The sequence below is a fragment of the Carassius gibelio genome, chromosome A7 (assembly GCF_023724105.1).
Source record: "Carassius gibelio isolate Cgi1373 ecotype wild population from Czech Republic chromosome A7, carGib1.2-hapl.c, whole genome shotgun sequence".
In the NCBI taxonomy this organism is placed as follows: Eukaryota; Metazoa; Chordata; class Actinopteri; order Cypriniformes; family Cyprinidae; genus Carassius; species Carassius gibelio.
This window is the reverse complement of record NC_068377.1, coordinates 7,993,245-8,005,712: the sequence shown is the minus strand read 5'-3', so window position 1 is coordinate 8,005,712 and position 12,468 is coordinate 7,993,245. Positions and strand designations below refer to the sequence as shown.

The 12,468-nt window shown below is 38.6% G+C and overlaps 1 protein-coding gene across 8 annotated transcripts in view; it reads right to left on the bottom strand.

The window, feature by feature from the left end:
- LOC128016556 (unconventional myosin-IXAa) overlaps positions 1-12,468 on the bottom strand; it is a 112,498-nt gene that overhangs the window by 81,939 nt on the left and 18,091 nt on the right. For all 8 annotated transcript variants that reach the window (XM_052601160.1, XM_052601159.1, XM_052601165.1 and 5 more), the window contains exon 2: positions 670-1,584. In XM_052601160.1, the coding sequence (XP_052457120.1) occupies positions 670-1,512 (843 nt within the window). In that variant the 5' untranslated portion in view covers positions 1,513-1,584. The remainder of the gene's footprint in view (positions 1-669; positions 1,585-12,468) is intronic.

The window sequence follows — 12,468 nt, the reverse complement described above, 5'->3', positions numbered from 1 at the left end:
TCCAGTTAAGTTTCACAGTGAAAAAAATGTGTCAAAGGTTGTTTTTGGTTGTTAGTATTTTTTTTTTATTTTTTTTTTTGGATCTCAATTACTAGACTGTTGCAGCAAAGGTAATGTGAGAAACTAAATTTACTCTCCCAGGAGAACCAGACATACTAAGGCAGCAGAAGCAAAAACCGCAATAAATACTACTTACACTTAGTACAAATAATGTTAAATACTATTTATACTTGTAGTTATTCGCACCATAGTGTGCAAATAACCACTAAAAGTAGTTGTGTGTGTGTGTGTGTGTGTGTGTGTGTGTGTGTGTGTGTGCGACTTTGTAGCTAAGTTTGAACAAAAAAAAGTGTCAAATTGGCATAATCAAAAAAAAAAACTCATATCCTATATTTTCTTGTCTCTGACAAAATCTACTACATTCAATAAAGGGTTTTTGTTTTTGCATGAATCTTTATTGTCTTTAATGGTGTTCATTTTTCACAAATGGCTTGGAAACCAGTGTGGGTCAGTTTGACAAAAGTTGCACCCAGTTTTTGAACAAAAGAAGATTAATAAAACCTAATAAACCTTTAATAAACTTTGACAAGGCTTTCAGATGATTCCAAGGTCTATAAAACCATTGCTAACAACCTCATGATATATTCAATTTATATAATCAGCTCTTACCTCCAGCACTGGTCCAGCACCCAGAATTATCTGCTCAACTCCGCTAGCAAAGCCTTTCTGACTTAGAGCCGTGAGATGGTGGATCAGGAAGTTGGTGCTTTGAGTCTTGCCAGATCCACTCTCTCCAGAAATAACAATGCATTGATTCTGCTTACTCTGCAGCATGGCATGGTAGGCCACGTCCGCCACCGCATAGATGTGCGGCTCCAGCTTGCCCAGCTGGTGATTATCGTACATCTTGACAAACTTGGGGTTATAGATAGGGAGGAACTTGAAGGGGTTGATGACTATGAGGATGCTGCCCACATAGGTGTAGATCTTCTCCTGCTTGAAGCGATTGCGCAGGTTGTCCAGCAGAGTCTTTTCGTTGAGATCCGGCAGGTTACAAAGGTCATCAAAGTCTTTCGGTAAGGGCTGCGGCAGGAAGCCCCGCTCCACCATGCGCCGCCGCTCTTCCGTGACTTGCAGCCACATCTGCAAGTTGCCATAGTGGATGGAGCCATCAAGGTTTTTCTCTCGCAGCAGGAATCGGTAGTCCTCGCTGCTGAAGCGGTTCTCCAAGGCCATGCGAGGCCACAGCATCATGCGCTGGACGGGACAGTCGGTGGGGTTGAGGATCCATTCTTCCCCGCCGAACTCCTTCACTTCTGCCAGGACGTAACATTTCGTCCGATCTAGCTTGAGCCGATCAATGACTTGCTCGATGACCTCCGCAGCCGAAGTGATCTTACGGGCGGTGATGGGGCAGTAGATGGTGCCCTCAGCGATGACCCCTGGGTAGATGCGCAGGGTGAACTCAGAGTCCTCAAAGCGTCTTCTCCCGCCAACATCATGAACACTCATATTGGAGCAGAAGTTTCCATTAGCACTCACTGTACTTCCTTCAAATGGGCCGGGTACTTCAAGACATTACAACTGTCAGAGAAACAGAGAAAGAAATGAAAAAATAACTATTAATGTTCAGCTGGGTTTTTAAATGGCTGATACCAATATCTACAGAGCAAAGTGGATGATATCTGAATCAGATTTACATTATAAGAGACAACACAATAAGTTGTTGAACAGTAATTGTACATAATATTTACTACACAATTGTTCCTATGCACTAACAAAGCTGTCACTAAACGTTGAAACTAACACTGCTGTTAAAAAAGTTAATCAAGTCTGCAAAGTTATCAGCTGATCTCAAAATATTGCCCAATTAATCTGTCTGGGCTGCATCTCCCAACAGTATTGTAAGCCTAATGAAAGGTGGAACAATGAAACTAAAACACTTGCCAATATAATATCGGAGGATTTTTGCTATATGCGTAACCTGGTGGCCATTCTCCACTGATTTCACATTGCATCAGGAAGAGCAGATTGTGAAGGTTGAATTAACAGAGCAATAGCAAAGCTCTACAAAAAATACTAGAACCCTCACAAATTAATGAGAGACATATGAGATCAGAAGAGACCGAATTGTTGGTATGTCTGTGATCAGGACAGCAAGTCTTTGAGGTGTATCCGGAGCCATGGTATCCAGGGTAATGTCTTCATACCAACACAAAGTACACTGAGTATGAACCACATCCAGCAGGAGTAACGGTCAACACATGAGGAAGTTGTCGGAAAGGCATGTCTGGGTACTAACACGAATAATATCCAAAATCATAAAACCACAGCTGCCCAACTCACTGCAGAATTAAATATGCACCTCAAGTCGTGGCCTAATGGTTAGAGGGTTGGACTCCCAATCGAAGGGTTGTGAGTTCTAGTCTCGGGCCGGACGGAATTGTGGGTGGGGGTAGTGCATGAACAGCTCTCTCTCCACCTTCAATACCACGACTTAGGTGCCCTTGAGCAAGGCATCGAACCCCAACTGCTCCCCGGGCGCCGCAGCATAAATGGCTGCCCACTGCTCCGGGTGTGTGCTCACAGTGTGTGTGTGTTCACTGCTCTGTGTGTGTGCATTTCGGATGGGTTAAATGCAGAGCACAAATTCTGAGTATGGGTCACCATACTTGGCTGAATGTCACTTCACTTCACTTCAAATCAAAAGTTTCCACCAAAACTGTTGGGAGTCAATATTCATCGCTGCTAGAGCCAAACATTCGGTCATTCATGCCAATGCCAAATGTCAGTTTCAGCAGTGCAAATCTTGGAAAAAATGAAACAAGTATTCCCCTCTGATGAGTCCACTGTCACAGTCTGTGTGGAGAAGCCCCAGAAAAGGCTTACCCACCCAGACTGCTAAGTACCCAGTGTTAAGCATGGGGGTGGATCAGTCACGTTTTGTGCTGCAATATCATACCATTCCCTATTGTGCAATCAAACCATTCTGGAGGACCATGCGCACTCAATAGTTCAAATATTATACCCTAGAGGTGATGCCATGTATGAATGATAATGCGCCGATATACACAGCAAGAGTGGTTAGACAAACATGAAAGTGAAGGTAAACATCTCTAATGGCTTGCACATTCACCAGATCTGAATATTATTGAACCAGTTTGGGGTGTCTTAGACGAGCGAGTCAGCGTCACGCAGTGATCTGGCGACTGTTCTACAAGAGGAATGGCTCAAAAACACTCAGCTCAGGATTTGTATCTGTCATTCCTAAGACAAACTGCTGCTCTCCTGGCAGCAAAAGAATGCTCTGACTACATCATAGTAATAAATTACTGTGGTAAAAATAAGTTTTCAGTTTCATTGACCAACCCCTGTAGACTGTAGACGCCCTTGGCACTAACAAAATATGATGCTTATTGGAAATGTAGAATTATCTATCAAAAGCAAATATATCACTGATGCAATACTAATTTAAACAAATTACACAAGCAACAAGTTTAATTCCTAAGGATGCATGATATATCTGTAACCATACTTGTATTGCACACTATTAGCATTTAAGAAGGACCAAAAATCAGTTTAACAAATATTTACTTATTTTTCTTTTACAGATATTCATAATTTTCTTATTTTAAGTCATATTTTTCTACTTAACCAGTTACTGTTTTTTTTAAAAATGCCAAATTCTATGAATAAACAATTATTTTGTGGGTCTCAAGATATAACAGCATTTCAGGGATATTTGAATTAGCAATTTTCATAACAGCGATGCATTCTGAAGTGAGAAACACCGATTATAAAACAACTTTGCATCACTAGTATGCATGCAGTCTTTTTTTCATCTTCCTTCAAACTCGCTAGGAATTTGCAGACATTGCAAAACATGCATTTCTGTCCGAATTTCTGGATATTCAGAATATCCATAGACATTTTCTCTTTTATCAAGGGCAAACTGATTAAGTCAGCGATTAACAGTAAGACTTACAAACTGAACGTTTTAAATGATTAGCTACAGTTTTTAAGTGATCAAAACAGACCGATTTGGGAGTTACCATCAAGAATGGGCAGATCTGTGCGTCAACACACACTGGGTCACTATCTGCTCTCAACAGAGCACAGAAATACAGCCAGCTGCCAAAATCACCAGCTGCCACCTTCTCTAACAGACACAATAACTTGATTCACAACCATTCACTTAATAATGCCTGAATAGTCTCCGAGGGTTACTATTCATTACTGAAGCACTGTGTACACTGACACAAAATAAAAACATGGTTATTGCTTCGTTAAATTGCTATAAACTAGGGATGCACGATATTGGATTTTGGCCGATTTTCGATATGCCGATATTTTCTAAATAATTTTGGCTGATGCCGATACCGATATCGATATATATACAAATATATACTGATAAATTTAAACTTTAATTTTACTGAAGAGAAATCCATGTATCTCTTCTGTACTGATTCTACCATAAATTTATTATTTTACAAATGTAGACAGACATTCACATCTGAAAAACAGGTCAATTATTTCACTTGGAGAATATCGGTTTGGCTCATCGGCAGAAATATTCATATCGGCCGATACCGATAATGGTCATTTTAAGCTTTTATCGGCCGATACCGATGTTGTGCCGATATTATCGTGCATCCCTACTATAAACGTTCAATAAATGTCAATGTTTAACATAAAATATCTGACTAGGTTATAATGCCCAACAAACAATTTAATTTCCTGAAATAACACCCACAGACCTGCATTTGTTTGAAGCTAAACAAATCAAGCCTATACCTTCAGTCTTCACACAATCTGATGTGTTATTTCAGCTGAGGGCACAGGCTATCTTTGAAACAACAACTCAAACACTAACAACCTTGGGTGTTTCAATACAGGAGCCCGTTCAGGAGCAGGGCTTTATTTATTTGTGCTTGTGAGGTCAATGTGGCTCCTGTCTGCTGGTCCCCGTCTCTCATCAGGAGTCAATGAGCCTCCCTCTTGTGCGACTGAGACTGATATCTGGAGTCCAGCCAGCGCTCTCAGGTGCAGAGACAGGTCTCACTGAGGTCTCTGTTCAGTCCTCTATAGTAACTTTACTGTTATAGCAGACGATCTGTGTTGGATGAGCAATGGGCTTGTATTTAGATATCAGGATTGTTTTAGGGCTGAACTGCAGTCCAAGACTTGTTCAAGTAGAATTTTTGGATACCGTTTGAGGAAAAATAGCTGTTAAGGAAATGGAGAGCAGAGAGTTTTATGGCAAAACTAACAGATCATTCTATAGCTGGTTTCCAATACACTGGTTATGTTTAGGAATACTAGCATACAGCTTTTGGTGTACTGTACAGTTCACATCATACCTTTTTAACCGCAAGTGAAAAGCAGGCAAAATGCAAACAATTCTACAGTGTTGTCACATAACCTGAAGAAGTGCGCAGTCATCATCCAGCAAATAAATTCTATTACTTGACATTTCTAATCAAAATATTTGAGATGTTTAAAGCGATTGAAGTTAAGTTTTGGGCCTTTTTAAATGGGTAAAGTTGAAGATACCAAGTAAAAGTTTCTTCACATTTAATTAAAATAATACTGAGACATTGAATATTTATTGAGTTACAGGCAAAAAAACAAACAAAAAAAGCATTTTTGTGTTAGTCGCAGTTGCTTTGATAGAGGGAAGCAAGATACATTTCTAGTTTTCATTTTTTGTTCTTCAGACCTCCTTCTTTAAAAGAAACAGCTCTGACCCACATTTGGTTTTTGACCACTGAAAATGTGTGCAATTTTACAACTTAATTAACTTATGGGCCACACTGAGACACTCATCTCTGAAACTAAATCACCTTGATTTAAAGGCATACAAAACTTTAGAAAAAAAGTGCTTTTTCACATACTGAATGGTCACTATTAACATATGATGCAACAAGGATTGCTAAAATCAACTGATTCTACTAACAGACCTACCAATCTTTCAATAACATAAAATGATGATGCTGCCATCTTTCTAAAGTATTTTTAATTTAATTTTACTTTTAAGTAAGATTTGACACAGAATTAAAATATTTAAATCTAATACTTTAAAAACATCTTGTGCATAGTGTGCATACTGCATTGTGTCATATATATAGTGAATTGTATATTATTCATTATTATTATTATATAATAACTAGGGCCGGGACTTTAACGCGTTAATTGAGATTAATTAATTACACAAAAAATAACGCGTTAACTAAGATTAATTAATTACAGAAAAAAAAATCCCGCATTTTTAATAACTTATTTTTGCACCGCGGAACGTTTCTCACTGGATGAGTTTCGGCGGGACCGATTATACTGAAGCACCAACTAGCGTTCGCTTCGCATATCACTGCAGCACATCGAGCCTCAAGTATCACCTCAACGCAAAACATATAGCAGCTAGCGTGGACTTTACATTTTATGTTGAACTATGTATTATTTTGTTGGTGCAACAGTTTATGTTGAACTCTTTATTGTTTTGGCCAAGGTTGTTGAGAGTTGGACTTAGTATGTTATGGCCTCTGAAGCAACAGAGAGATGTTTTCTAATAGTCAGTGTTTCCAATGTTCTGAATGTAATTGACAGTATTGTGTTTTACTTAAAAAAAAAAAAAAAAAAAAACACTTTACAGAAGGTTCCAGCACCTATAAGCTACCTGAATTTCTGAAATGTACTATTTCTAAATTGTTTCTAAATATGCTGTTGCTACACTTCATGGCAAAAATTGCACTGGTCTGCTAGACTTGGTTGAACAAAAATAAACAATATTTTGTTGCTTAAGCTTATGTATTCAGTCATTATTCAATGGTATACTATAAATCCATGTGAAAAAAAATTACATCTCACTGTTCTCAGGTCAAATATTTATATGCGATTAAAATGCGATTAATTTCGATTAATTAATTACAAAGCCTCTAATTAATTAGATTAATTTTTTTAATCGAGTCCCGGCCCTAATAATAACAGTAATTAACGGATGTGTCAAACATTTAACACTCTGAATAAACTACATCAAACACTACATCCTACTTTCTGATTTCTGGCTTTCAACACAGCATTAAAATGAACATGCATGCACAAACACTAATGCCCAGATCGGTGAAGGGTGTAATGCCTAACCAGATTGCATAAAGAGCCATAAGGAGAGTATTAGAGGTGCACTTTGTTGAGCTCTCCAAGGATCTGGGGACCTCACAGCAGAGCAGATGTTCAGCACACTACTTAAAGGATAGCAACAGATTTAGAGGAAGATTCGGCTCCCAGGTCCACGTTGCTCAATCAACTAATGGTTACAGGATGAGGACATCAGGAACTTCACACTTCACAAACTTGATCTATTCAAAAAGGAACCACATGCTTAAGAAATTCCAAGAAAGGAGAGGATACGCTTGTTTTCCCAAACAAACACAGGTTAGGTCACATAGTAGACGTACCAGACATTTTGAGGCTGACAAACTGGGCTAAGATGTTGTATAATCTTCCCTTCAATATCAGCAGGGCATTCTTGAACAAAACAACGTGATGCGGACCATGAAAGTTTCGGCATGTGATCAAGAGTGTGAATCTCTCAGCAGGAATTTGCACTCCTTTGTAACCAATCTTTATCACATGTGAAACACTGAGGACTTTTTGAAGCATGTCCTTGAGAATGCATGAGAAGTGTTGTCATGGACGGTGGATGAGTCTGGCTGGGAAAACTGGAGGCTTCTGGGACCCAAACAAATATAACATGCAATTTATATTTTAAAGAAAATGAAGCCTACTTTTGTACCATTTAATATAGTACGTAACTATCACATTAAAAAGAATATAATGAGAATAGGGCTGGACGATGTGTCGTTTAAGCATCGATATCGCGATGTACGAATCTACGATAGTCACATCGCATGATGTGCGATGTAGGCTGTTGTAGTTGATCCGTTATTCATTAACTGTACGGGCCAGCTGCTCTCTCTCCCTCATGCATATTAATCAAGTGACACGATGGTGTCGATGTTTGAATCATTTAAAATGAGAATGTAAGTGTGCTCATCCCATTTTTGTTTATAAGAAAAAATTTGATTAGATTTCATATCGCAGAAAAATTAAATAACGCAATGTCATTTTTTCCCAATATCGTGCAGTCCTAAATGAGAATCAATAATTAGAATAGTAAAAAAGTTAATATAAATTGACTTTCGGTGATAACTTTTAAAGCCATGTGCTATGAGGCTGATAAAGAACAATTTTACAGTATGCTTCTGTTGAAGCCAACAGCCTGAATCATTTCAACATATTTTTCAAACGATCGTGTTTAACGACTCCAAGTGAAAAACTGCATTACTCATGATTCTTCAAAGAAATATCTATTAATCAGAAAAATTAAACAAAGTAAATTACTGCAAAACTCTAACCACTTAGTATAATATATTATAAATATTTGTCTATTACATGCATCTTTTGCAATAAATGTATAATATTTTTGCTTCTACAGTACACACACAATTAAATCAACAGTTTAATATTTATCCATATCCATATATGTCATTCAAAGTGCTTCATGGGAATGTAGTTCATTCCCTCACTGAAACTGTTAAGTAAACAACCTTTGTCTTTTTGCCATTTTTCAAACACCTCGGAAAAACTCTTCTGGAACCAAGGCTACTGAAGAAGTGGCGAGCACTGTTGCACTATTACAAACAAAGAAAAAAACTAAAGTGGAATATGAGCTGGAGACTTTATCATAAGATATACAAAAAGTTATTTCCGTGTGGGCTAAGTTATGACCTACTGTTCTGTGCGGTGAACCTAGAAGAAACTCCAAACCATCCTCCACGACCAGCTCAGTGACTCATTTGCTGGACACTTGGAGACAGAGCTCCATTCAAACAGCACTGCCACGTCTATTGGACTGCAAGTCAATTAGTCAAACAGATCCTTTGTTCCGAAACTTAACACTGCTTGAGATCTTTTGCAGGGTAACAGTTCCTGGAGCAGCTATCCCTGATTATGGAGGCAAGAATGTCTATACAATAAGAGCATATGATCTCAGCACTGGCCGATCCACAGAAAGCATTGAGCCTGAAGTATGTATGAAGTAGAAAAAGGGACTAATGAGGCATGGAGGACCAAGTGTTCGTGCCTGAACATACAAGCTTACGTTCTGCTGCATTTACAAGAAGTCAGTGTATGAGTCAATAATGTTCTGAGAGAGCAGGAAAGAGGAAATCACACTTTTAAACACACAAAAACCATCACTGGGACAAACCCTCAAAAATGCAGTGGACAAACATTCATAATCTCAGTATGTTCACTGCCTCTGGGCTTGGGTTTATTATTGCTGGTAATAGGCTAAGATATAATGTTGCAAAACAAACATGTTTCAAAGTAAAGGAAGGGACTGTTTCATAGGACTACAGCCAAGAATAAAGACACAAGGGAAAATATACTGAACAGAAAGTGAGGGAAAACATCCATTGCTTTTGAGAAGCTCTTACACAACATCCAAGACATATATACAATCTAGAAGTCATCCAGCTGAAGCGCTCTTTAAAAGAATTGTTTACCCTAAAAAATAAGAAACATTTCACACAATGTACTGAAATATTAATAATATAAGAGTGATCAGGGTAACAATTTAAAAAAATCATTGGGGCACCTTACCCCTCTCGATGTCCGTACTTCTCATCATGTCACAGAGTTCTGCAACAATGACCTATTTTTGTAGTTACCTTGACAAAAATGTTGAATTTTTCTGAAGCCTAAATACAATCTCCAGAAGTTAAACAAAGGCTTTAAACTAACTACACCATGGTCACATTACTCCAACATCACCACCATTAATCTTCTGACAACTCTTCCAGTCTTTTCTCTGAAAGTTTGAGTTCGAACAGTTTTCAAGAGTGTGATAATAAACACAGCAAGGCTGTGAAAGCTGACAAGTGAGTAGATGAGTTTTCCTGTTTAGCTTGAGGTTTAATGTCCCTGACAACCTCAGTAGTCCAATGTACCCACTTTTCAGAAAATTACTTTTGCAAGACAAGAAAAAGCTTTAAAAATAATACTAAAAAAATCCTATTGTTGTATTACTGATGTATTTTAACCAAAAACCTTTAATTTAAAATTTAAATTCTTAATTGTATGTAACAATAAAGTAGTGTGCAACAAAAGGAAGAAAAAATTTCAATGAATAATGGTTTAAATTTCAGCTAGTTTATCACACAGCTATTGGTTTCCAGTAGAAGACTCCTAACAGTGCACTACTTTTATGATGCTTGGATCTGTGGTCACCATCCACTTTCACTGTATTTAAAAGAGCAGCCTGGACATTTTCATAAATAACTCTTTTTGAAGGTTTGAGGATCATAATACTGTAGTTTGTGTGTGTATATATCCTTGCAGGACTTAAGAACATGACAGAATTTTCATGCTGGAGAGAGTTTTTATTTTTCTAACAGTGGTAATGCAAGAAACTCATTAAAATACCAATTAAAAAACACGATTATACCGATCAGTAACAATAGAGGGACGTGCAGAGGCACAGGATGAGAAGCTCTACAATAGAAGAGGAGACTCGGATCATGCAGGGGTCTGTGTGGGAAAGGACCAGGTGAGGGCAGTGAGGCACAGACTGTCTTAGAGATAAAGGAGGACTGCAGGATGAGATAATTACACAGATAATGAGCCGATGGCAGCTGGCCCTTTGATTTATGACAGGGGTAGAGGGGTAAAAGAGGCCTGGGAGGGCATACCAGTTCAGGCACCAACTCGCCCCATGGACATACTCCACTCACAAATGTCTGTGTAATTACAGGCCAGGTCTGCAGTCTAACAGCCACTCATGTTCAGAGATGAGAGCCTGGGCTACTTGCAGATCTCGCCTACAGCTAGCCACACTAAGAGGCGGCAATGACCTTGTCTAGACAATTTCTAAGAAGCATGTATCCTATTTGCTGTCATAGACAGCTAGTTGTGTGAAATGATTGTGGTCATCTCACTCTGATTTTAAACAGACTTGAAAGAATATATATCACCCTTTTGAAAATCAGTGATAGACATTAGAGCTGTGCGATATGGACAAAAAAACCTATCACGATTTTTTGATCAATTTCGCGATTTCGATTTTAATCACGATTTTGAAACACACAAGCATGTTTTACAGTCATAAATGCATTCAGTATAAATTTCCAAAAGAAAACCAATTAGAGCTTTATAAAAAGTTGTAACATGTCTCTAGAACAGACCTAAGTCAAAATAATCACTAAGATGGCAAACAAAATCTAGACATATGGCAAAAAATGATAATAAAAAAATAAAAAACCTGTGTTCAGGGACGTTTTTTTTTTTTTGCCATGCATTGGTCATAAAGCTCATTGTAGCGGTGCCTCAGGTGTTATATGTTTTGCCCAATATATTTGTTGCCCAAGGTTCACACGTACTCCGTCTGCAGTGTCTATACAGTAAGTATACAGTAAGTACGTGGTTCAGAAGCAACAACGAGAGCGCATTATTGAAATGCGAAAGAACACTACAATAATGCACGAGCCCGAATCTAATCGCTCGCATGCAGATTTCTTTTGCTCTGTTAACAAAACCAGATGCGAGTGCTCAGATTATAGACTGTATAAGGCTCAGATACACTCTGCCTTACAACGTGTCTCCTCTCGCTCAACCTGTTTTCGCACCTTTCTATTTATAACCTTTTCTGTTCTCATCTTTTTACCACGTGCAGTGTGAACGTTCTGATCCGTTAACATGGACTCGAAAAAAAAGGCTACGCATCACAGTCAGTGTGTGTGAACCTGGAGTTAGGCATATCCCCAGTCTGCTCAGTTCTCGCACTCCACTTAGGTGCGCTGCATCCTGATTGGTGTCGGGGTTGCGGAAAATCGGGCAATAAAGCGATTTAGAAATTGCGCACACTCAAATCGTGATTTTATATCGATTAAAACGCACAGCCCCTTATAGACATCTCAATATAAAGAGCTAATTAGAATGATTACTATATTCATAATGTTGATTAAAGGTACAGGTTGTAGGACCTGCCACGAGAGGGCGCACTACCAAAACAATAACAATCGCTTGGTTTGAGGACGCTAAGAAAGAGCGTGGAATGATGGGATTTGTTGTCTTCTACCCAACCGCTGACAGCCATCAATCAGATGGAAAGATAAATCATAGATTTAATGAATGCAAAGACGCGATCAGACTATGGATCAGACGCGTCCTCGCGATGCGTCTCCTCTTGTCCCAAACTCTTCTTTGGTCGTTTGGTTGGCCCTTGCAATTACATTTACGGGAGCTGTCCTTGTCGACAGAACCAGCGGCAGATGGTAAGCAGTAATTATGTTCCATAAGTAAGTAACAAAATCCACCATAAAACGTGCAAGTAGTAGTAAATAAGGAACTGCTTGAAGCAAGCTAGTGTTTCGCTGGACACTAGACACTACTTCCGCATTTGTCCACAACACT